The sequence below is a fragment of the Stegostoma tigrinum genome, chromosome 13, assembly GCF_030684315.1.
Source record: "Stegostoma tigrinum isolate sSteTig4 chromosome 13, sSteTig4.hap1, whole genome shotgun sequence".
In the NCBI taxonomy this organism is placed as follows: Eukaryota; Metazoa; Chordata; class Chondrichthyes; order Orectolobiformes; family Stegostomatidae; genus Stegostoma; species Stegostoma tigrinum.
The window spans coordinates 3,247,237-3,257,500 of NC_081366.1; the positions used below are offsets into that span (position 1 = coordinate 3,247,237).

The following is a 10,264-nucleotide window of genomic DNA, read 5'->3' on the forward strand; positions in this document are numbered from 1 at the left end:
TCTGCAGAACTGTGCTTCCTCCCAGCCCTCCCGGCGGTTGACTGGAGCAGTCCAGCGTCTGTTCCACACACACACACACAGACTGCAGACTCAGGGATACAGCAGGCAGAGGGAGAGCCTGCTTGACAGAGCGGGCACGGGCGGCTCTGATTTCGCCCCGAAACTTGTTTCCCAAAGCCTGGGAAGAGCAGGGACCAAACTTGCGATGGCCCCTCTCTGGCCGACTAACAAGTGTTTTCAGTTTATTTAGAAGATGGGAAAGGGTTGTGTTGTGTAGGGGTGTGCGTGTGGGAAGGAGGTAGTGCTGAAATGCTGCTTAATTTACAGATCCAATTACTTTATAACAGCATATGCCTTCTAGAATAATCTAACATTTAAATCATTCCACCATAAAAAGTTTTTAAATAATTAGCAAATAGCAAAGCAGTGGGGGAAACTCCGGTGCAATGTAAAGCAGCGGTCTTTATGTTTGTAAATTGAATAAACACTTGCAATTCCATTTGGAAAAAAAATTGCATTTTATGAACGGTAACGCGAGTCGCTGTGTGGAAATCCTGCAGCGACTCGCTGAGGTTTTTGAGTCTTTCAGCTCTGTCTGTAGATGGCGCCCTCTCTCGTTAAAATGTGGCTCACTCTCTAACACCGGCAACAGGTTGTGACCGGCGCTCTATAAACATCAGAAGGCTTTGAGAGGCAGAGAGAGAGAGAGCTCCCTCAGACACACAAGCCTCTCAAGACAGGGAGAAACTAGCGAACAGGAGTCTTCCCGTTTGGTAATGTACTTGCTGTCAGATCCCCTACTTCTCTCCATCAGGTTACAGTGAGACACACACACAGACCAGGGGAACGTTGCTGTCGCTGTTTTTGCTTCTGTACAGTGGGAACGGCTGGGGATATTCTCTCTGAAATGCGGAAAGTGTACGTGGGTGAAACTATCATCTAGCAGGTTCCGATTCTCCGAAGTGAGAATTCGCTGGAATGCGGTAAGACCAGATTTCAGTCTCGCAATCATGTGTTACTCCTGTCTTTCTGTAATTACATAAATGGGCAAATTTGTTTTAAAAGGAGCCCAATTTTGTTCATTTGAATCAGTGTCAGTTTCATCAGCGTGCTGCTCTTTTATTTTAAAATGAGAACGATGCGGCGGTCCCCGCGGTTTGATCTCTCTCTCTCTCTCTCTGTATGTATATAAATGGAAAGAGTTTATTATTGAAAACAAGTGTGGAAGATTCAGGGAACCATTTCCCCTGTCTTTCTCTCTCTCACACACACCCCTCCGTCCCTCCCTCTGGATGGGGCTGAGTTACAGAGTGTGTGTATGTGACGCGCAGCGCGAAGTGACTCAGTTTCACTAGAATACAGAGAGAGAGGCAGAATGTGAGAGAGAGAGGGAGTGTATGTGTGGAGAGATAGAGACATAGAGAGAGAGGCAAACTCGCAGAGACAGTGGGGCCGGGCTGATGTGAGCGAACCGACTCAGTGGCAGAGGTAAGGAACAGGGGCAGGCTGCAGTAAAAGGTGCTATTGTCCTTTTGAAAATAGTACTTCTTTTAAAAGAAAATAAACTGGAAACGTTTGGAGCCAGCCTTGATCTGGGAGGAGGAGATTGTGTTGCTGAGAGCAGCGAGCTCTGGGTTTCGGTTGCGAAGCAGGAAGGGGGAAGGTGCGTTAGAGGCGGCTCACACAGAGTCTAGGGGTGAGGGGGAGCGGTGTGAGTGGGGGGGGTGTCTGTGGGGACTGAACGCACTCTGGGCTGGGGACTATGTGGGGGTGGGTGTGTGGGGATTAGGGTTGTGTGTGTGGGGATGGGGGCAATTGTGGGGGTTCAGGACTAGGGGGCTGGGAGTGTGGGGATTGGTCGGGGCTGGGGAGTTGGGGGCTGTGGGTCTCGGAACTGTGTGTGTGTTGGGGGATGTGGGTGAGGTCTGTGCTTTGTGGGGGTGGGTGTGTTGGGGATCAGTGGGTCCTTGTGATACCTGGGGCCGGTGATGAGGGGATCATCTCCCGCCCCACGGGGTGGGGGCTGTGATCTCCCCGCTTTGTTAACCAGGACCTGCCCAACTCCGCGGGACCTGCACCCTCCCGGGCTCTATCCCCAACTCAGAAGGGGGAGGGATAAACCTGTGGCCAACCTCCCTGAGACTCCCTGCTCCCTGCCTTCGCCCACTAAACCGGGCAGCCAAGCTCCTGCCTGGGATTCTCTCACTCACACACAACACCCCCCCCCACCCAACACGCATCCCCCCACCCCACACACACTCCACATACACACAAACCCACACACACACCCCACACACATACATACACACCCACAACCCCACATACACCCTGCCACACACATACACTCCCATACCCCCACAAACACAGATACACACATCCGCACACACAGATAAGCACACACATATGCACACACATGCACACATTACACACACCCAAAGAGACTCATGCACAGAGATACATACACATACAGATTTACACATCCACACCCAGAAAACACCTACACACGCAACCATACACAAACACACACACCCACGCACACAGAGTGCTCAAACCCTCCCTCCCTCCCTCAAACCCTCCTTCAACACTCCCTGGGAAGAATTACTCTCCAGGATTGAAGCGTTTCATTTCCGTATGAATGTGTACTCACCACGGCCAGCAGTGAGACAGTGTGTCCAAATATCTACGAATTACTGCCGCTCACAGCTTGCTACCTCTGTCTGTCTGTGTGTGCCTCTCTCTTTGGATGTCTGTATGTCTTTCTGCCCGTGTCTCCTTCTGTATATCTATGTGTCTGCCTTTCTCTCAATCTCTCTGTTTCTGTCGATGTCTGTCATGTGTTTCTCCCTCTCTGTGTCTCTCTCTATGAGTAACTGTCTCTGTCTCTCTCTGTCTATGCAAATCTGTCTCTGTATCTCAGTGTGTCTCTATCAATATCTGTGTGTGCGTGTGTGTGTGTGTGTATGTGTGTGTGTATGTGTGTTTGTGCGTGTGCCGGGTGTGTATCTGTCTGTCTGTCTCTGTGAGTGTGTGTGTGTGTGTGTGTGTGTATGTGTGTTTGTGCGTGTGCCGGGTGTGTATCTGTCTGTCTGTCTCTGTGAGTGTGCTTTGCAGAATGTAAAAGGACAGGCTCAGGAACAATCTCTTTTGCCTTGCCTGGTCCGCAGTATTTTACAACTTGCTTTATAAAGCCGTGAATCGTGCAGCTAGGAAATGGGGGATTTCTGATGCTACAATATAACTGTGGTCAAACTTAATGACCATATGGATAGGGCTGACTGGGACCTGTTTAAAGTACATCGCTTGGCGGGCTGTAACGGGTGTGTGTGTGTGTGTGTGTGTGTGTGTGTGTGTGTGTGTGTGTGTGTGTGTGTGTGTGTGTGTGTGTGTGTGTGTGTGTGTGTTCGCTTTATTACTGATTTGCAATCTCTTCTACCACAGATCCGAGTGGACTTGTTGAAGGTGATGGATCTAATCCATGCTCCGGGGGTAGCGGGCCTCCTCTGTCTTCTGCTCCTTCTGTGGCCTGTGCCCCCTTGTCAGGCACAGAGCGTGGTGAAATTTTCCCTCCCAGAGGAACAGCCCCCGAATACCCTGATCGGGAACCCAGGTGAGACCCTGGGGCTAGACAAGATCAACAGACTTTTCAAGCTGGAGATTGGCACTCCTTACCTGCGAGTGGATGAGACTGGAGGGAACCTGTACACCACCGAGACCCCCATAGACAGGGAGGAGATGAACTGTGAGAGACCCCTGGAGTGTTTCTTAGAGTTTGAGATCTCAGTGACCAACACTCTGTACAACTCAGTGCCGATACTAATGGAAGGCAAGATTCATATTCTGGATATCAATGACAACACCCCCAGCTTTAGCTCACCGGTCATTTCCATCTCTATCCCAGAGCACACTACAGCGGGTACTATTGTCAATATCCCCACTGCCACTGACCGTGATGCTGGCACAAATGGAGTGGCCAGTTATGAGCTTCTTGGCAATGAAGCCCATGGTTTGTTTAGCTTGCAGGTAGCTGAGGAGCACGGTGAGAAGCTGCCCCAGCTGATAGTGACTGGGCGCTTGGACAGAGAGCAGCGGGACACCTATGACCTGACCATCCGAGTGGTGGATGGGGGAAAGCCCTCGCGGGCCAGCACAGCTATCCTCCGCATTACTGTGCTGGACATCAACGACAACGTCCCCAAGTTTGAGAGGTCCTCCTATGAAGGCACGGTGGAAGAGAACAGCCCAGTTGGCACCTCCATCCTCCAAGTGAGGGCTAATGACCTGGACTTGGGCGACAATTCCCAGATTGAGTACACCTTCGCCCAAGCTGCTGACAGTGCTCGCCGCTTACTTAGACTGGACAAAAGCAGCGGCTGGATCACGGTGCAGGGACCGGTGGACCGTGAGCAAATTAACCAGTTCAGATTCTTCGTCCATGCCCGAGACAAGGCTCCCATTCCCAAACAGGACAGGGCTGCAGTGACCATCGCCGTCAGGGACAAGAATGATAATGCCCCCACCATTGAGATTCGTGGCATTGGGCTGGTCACCCACAAGGATGGGGTTGCAAACATTGATGAGGATGTGCCAGTTGACTCCCCTGTGGCCCTGGTCCAGGTTTCAGACAGGGATGAAGGTGAGAACGCAGCTGTCACATGCATTGTAGCCGGGGACGTACCCTTTCAGCTGAAGCCAGCCAGCGAGTCCAGCAGTGAGAGAAAGAAGAAATTCTTCCTGCAGACCACCATGCCACTGGATTACGAGTCTGTCCAGGATTACCTGATTGAGATTGTGGCAGTCGATTCTGGAAACCCACCGTTATCCAGCAGCAACACTCTGAAAGTGCAGGTGGTAGACGTGAATGACAACCCTCCAATCTTCACTCAGAATGTCATCCGGGTCTCCATCCATGAAAACAACCAGCCGTACATTCCCATCGTCAAAGTGGAGGCCACAGATGCTGACAGTGGCAGCAATGCTGAGCTGACCTACTCTCTACAGCCAGACCCTTCCATTAGCGGCTTATTTGACATCGACACAGATACTGGAGAGATTCGAGTCAATACCATTCTTGACCGTGAGCTGAAGGAGCATTATGAGTTCAAGGTGGCTGCAGCAGATAAGGGCACCCCCAGCCTTAAAGGTACAGCCACGGTGGTGGTCAGTGTACTGGATGAAAATGATAATGACCCAAAATTCATGCTGAATAGCTACAGTTTCTCGGTGCGAGAAAATCTCCCTCCATCGAGCCCAGTTGGCATGGTCACTGTGTCGGATGCAGATAAGGACATGAATGCTCAAATATCTCTCTTTGTGGATCCAGACAATGGTGAGTTTGAGATACAAAATGGCACGGGCACCATCCTTTCCCGTGTCTCCTTTGACCGTGAGCGTCAAAGTACCTACACCTTCCAGCTGAAGGCAGTAGATAGTGGGAACCCTCCCAGATCAGCTTATGTCAGTGTCACGATCAACGTTTTAGATGAAAATGACAACACTCCGGTTATCACCCAACCTTCCAATTCCTCCTTCCAGCATATCAACCCCCTCACTCAAATAGGGACATCGGTGGAGCAGGTAAAGGCCGAAGACATGGACATTGGAATCAATGCCAACTTGACGTACAGTATTGTAGGTGGGAATCCCTTTGGCCTGTTCCATATCTCTCACGATGGAAGCATATTATTGGACAAGGAAATTTCACGGAGGCACTATGGCTTGCACAGACTTGTGGTCAGGGTGAAGGATGGAGGTACACCATCTCGTTTTGCTACAGCACTAGTGCACATTTATGTAAATGATACAAAGGGAAACGTCAGCCAAGTGGAGGCTTTGGTGGGCCACAGTCTCAACACACCACTTGACGTGGACATTGCAGGAGATCCCGAGTATGAGAAGAGTAAGCAGCGAAGCAACGTCTTGTTCGGAGTGATTGCTGGAATTATTGCCGTCATATTGGTGATTGTGATCGTGGTATTGATTCGTTACTGCAGGCAGAAGGAAGCCAAAAGTGGCTATCAGGCTGGCAAGAAAGAAAACAAGGACCTGTATGCTCCAAAACAGACCAATAAAAATGCTAAGCACAAAATCAAGAAAAGCAAACCCTCAAAACCCACCAAACCACTGGAGGATGATGAGACTGGGACCCAAAGGGGATTACAGTTCAACTTGATCAATGAATCCAGCAGTGACAGTCCACGGATTCATCTCCCACTAAACTGTAACCCAGGGAGCCCTGACCTTGGAAGACACTACAGGTCAAACTCTCCACTGCCATCCATTCAGCTGCACCCACAATCACCCACTGCTGGGAAGAAGCACCAGGTTGTGCAAGACCTTCCAGCTACTAACACCTTCGTTGGGACTGGGGACAACAACTCGACTGGCTCAGACCAGTACTCTGATTACAGTTACAAGACCAACCCTCCAAAGTACAACAAGCAGGTAGGCTTATAAATGCTTATAAATGTCACTTGTACACACTGAGTCCTTTTTAATCAATGGCTTCAGCTGGGGCGGACTTGACTGTGTGTTGAATGATATTTAAACTCTTCTGTAAATTCCTTTTTGAAATATCACATTTGTATTTTTTCCAAGGAATGTGGCTGCATTGATGCACATTTTCACAAATAAAGTCTGCGTGTGATGATCTCAATATAACATAAATCTAGTTTCTGTTTTTTTTTGGGTTTCACTTATATAATATCAATACTTAGGTGAATAATGTATTCTTAAAATAAGCGTGCAAAGCTTATGAAATCATGCCATTTCCAATATGCAACTTCATTGTGTTTGTTGGAAATGAAATGTGTGAAAATAACAATTTTCAATCAAATGACTGAAGTTTGAATATGTAGATTCTGGCCGGAACACGGAACTTTAAACTGATCCAAGACAACTCGGCAAACTGACTTTTCTTTGACCAATGCTGTTTCAATACAAATGTGGCCTTTTCTCATTCATAAATATGTGACTTTATTTACGCTTCTGGAAAATGCCTTTGTAAACCTGTATCTTTGTGTAAAAAAAAACAGCAAGGCAAATGCAGTGCTTAAAGGTTGAACTGTGTTTTATTTTTAAAATGGAACTGGGTTTTGTCAGCATCCAGTTCTGTCATTTTGACCAAAAACAAAGGAGCTGAATCAACACAATTTTTTCAAGAAGAGCATTTCAACTAATTTTGTTTCTGTGCGCAGGAAGATATAATGCTGCAGATTCAATTAAAAAAGAAACTGGCATATCAGATTTCACCGCAGACGATATCATTTTGTTAAGTGCTTTGTCGAACACTACATTTTTTTTGAAATTTCAACAGCCTCCTTCTGGTGGTGGTACAGATCAGTTTAACATTCCTGTTGCTATGTTATTTATCACATAATTTAGATACTCTCAGTGACAGAACTAAATTATACTTTCATTAGTACGTAACCCTTTAGTACAATAGATGTATAATGCAGTGACTGAATTTGGAATCTTGCCTAAACCAATGATATTGGATAGTTTCTGGTGATGTTGCTATATGTTAAGTGCCTGTAATGTCAGTACTGATGCATTAACCTGGAGTGTGGCTTCATAGTGTGCGCTAGGCAATTGTCGAACATCATATTTGTGCATAGGTTCACTCTCTCCTCAGTTCTAATAGTCCATTGCTTTGACTATCTTAATCTGCCATTTAGTTCCAATCTGTAAATGTAATGTGAAAAGTAGTGAGTTTCTTCAATGATGTTTCGAGTAAAGGACTTAAGCTGGTGCAGTACTTAGCTTTTCAACAACAATATAAAAATAAAGAACAGCCAAATTTGCATTTGCTTGAGCATCCTTCACAACCCATGAAGATATCTTCAAAGTATGCCAAGGCGTTCTTTTAAGGTGCATTTAAGTTAGGAAAAGTATATTTGCATGCAGCACGGTTCCACAGACAGCCGTGTGATAATGAGCAATAATTTTTGTGTTTGTTTACTGTGACGTTGGTTAAGAGATAGTAGTGGCCCAGACAGTGGGACAAATTGTGAGAATCGGAAACCTTTGAAAGCTGGACAATGGGATTTGTCCCGTCCTCTGAGTGAGGGAGCAGGCGCAAGATCGACTTAAACTCTCTTCCAAAGGACGCCACTTCCATCAGTACAATACCTCCAGTGCTGTGCTAACACACCATCGTTAGCATTATTGTACCTGTCTCTGGAGTGGGATTTAAACCCACAGCCAGAGCCTCTGATTAAAAGCCTTGTGAGATATTTGTGAGCCACAGTTAACACTGAAATGGTGCAGTGAATATTCTCAAGGAGTTTTGCAGGGATAGGCAAAAAGCAGATTGCAGAATCCAATGTTGATGGAAGAGTTTGCTTTACTAACGAAACACTTCAACATAAAAGTAAAAGTGAAGAGGAGAATGTTCCAAGGTTTGGGTCTGTGGTCTGGGGGCCTCTTGTCGGATAGTAGGAGCACACTCAAGGCAAGAGTTGGAGAGTGGAAGATGGTTTCAGGACTGTGAGCTGTAAAAGAATTCCACAGGGTCAGGGGTTTGGCAGTGGTGCTGCGATGATGTTATTGGGTGAGCAAACCCCAGGATCCCAGGTCAATGTTCTGGGGAAATTATTTCAAATACCACCAAGGCAGATGGTGAAATTTGTATTGTTTTAAAGAAGTCTGTAATAAAAAAATGAGTGATTATGTCATTGGTTTTGCCGACTGCTGTGAAAAAGCTCAGTGGTTCACTAATACCCTCTCCGGAAGGAAATCTGGTCCTTACCTGCTTTGCTGTACACAGCACGGAAACAGACCCTTCGGTCCAACCAGTCCATGCTGAATATAATCCCAAACTAAACTAGACCCACCTGCCTGCTCCTGGCCCATGTCTCTCCAAACCTTTCTTTTTCATCTCTTCATCTGAATGTCTTTTAAACATAATTGTAACGGCACCCACTCCTTTGTCAGGAAGTTCATTCCACACACAAACCACCCCCTCTGGAAAAAAATATCGTCACTTATGTCTTTTTTAAATCTCTCTCCTGTCACCTTAGAAATGTGCCCCCTAGTCTTGTAATTCCCCACCTTACAGAAAAGACAACTATCATCACCTCTTTCCATACCTCTGACTGTTTTATAAACTAGTATCAGGTCACCTCTCCACCGCCAAAGTCCCAGCCTATCCATCCTTATGACTCAAAACTTCCAGACCTGGCAACATTCTGGTAAATCTCTTCTGAACCCTCCCCATCTTGATAATATCACTCCTACAACTGGGTGACCAGAACTGGACACAGTATTCCAGAAAATTCACTAATGATAAAGCACAGAGGAAAATGAAAAGCAACTGTGGCTTTTTTTGGTTATCAGAGGAATGTCCTGTAAAACGTCATCATGACTTCCCAATTCCTATACACAAAAGGAGTGAGCAATGAAGGCAAGCATGCCAAATGCCTTTTTAATCATCTTGTCTATATGTGACGCCAACTGCATCCCAGGTCCCTCTGTTCTACAACACCACCCAAGGCCTTACCATTAACTCTGTAAGCCTTACCCTTGTTTGTTGCACCAAAATGTAATACCTCACATTTGTCCAGAATGAACTCCATCTGCCATTTTTCAGCCCATTGACCCATTTGATCAAGATCCCTTTGTAATCTTAGAAAACCTTCGCTGTCTACATTGCCACCAACTTTGGTGTCATCCACAGACTTACTAGCCATGCCTTCTATATTCTCATCCAAATCGTTTCCATAAATGACAAACAAAAAAGGGCCCAGAACTGATCCCTGTGGAACACCGCTGGTCACAGTCCTCCAGTCCAAACAGCAAACCTTCATCATTATAGCAAAGTGTGGAGCTGGATGAACACAGCAGGCCAAACAGCACCTTAGGAGCGCAAAAGCTGACGTTTCGGGCTTAGACCCTTCATCAGAAAAGGGTCTAGGCCCGAAACGTCAGCTTTTGTGCTCCTAAGATGCTGCTTGGCCTGCTGTGTTCATCCAGCTCCACACTTTGTTATCTCAGATTCTCCAGCATCTGCAGTTCCCATTATCTCTGATCACAATTTTAACTTCTACCATTACCCTCTGTCTCCTGCTTTTAAGCCAACTATGCATCCAATTGGCAAGCTCACCCTGAATCCCGTGTGACCTCAATTTACTACTTAGTTTACCATGAGAAACCTTGTGATAGGCTTTACTAAAATCTGCCATCATCAACCTTTTTGCAAACTTCCTCAAACAACTCAGTCAAGTTTGTGAGACATGATTTTCCTCACACAAGACCATGCTGAGTATCC

The 10,264-nt window shown here is 46.7% G+C and overlaps 1 protein-coding gene across 5 annotated transcripts in view; it reads left to right on the plus strand.

The window, feature by feature from the left end:
* Positions 1-641: 641 nt before the first annotated feature.
* LOC125458221 (protocadherin-1-like) overlaps positions 642-10,264 on the plus strand; it is a 378,692-nt gene continuing 369,069 nt past the window's right edge. For 2 of the 5 annotated variants that reach the window (XR_009446597.1, XM_059650538.1), the window contains exons 1-2: positions 643-983; positions 3,439-6,441. Coding sequence is in view for 4 of the 5 variants with exons in the window: in XM_059650538.1 (XP_059506521.1) it covers positions 3,463-6,441 (2,979 nt within the window). In the remaining variant the exon portion in view is untranslated. Of the gene's footprint in view, positions 984-1,364; positions 1,489-3,438; positions 6,442-10,264 lie in introns of those variants that run through there. The other 3 variants (XM_048543282.2, XM_048543280.2, XM_059650537.1) reach the window with 3 other exon arrangements.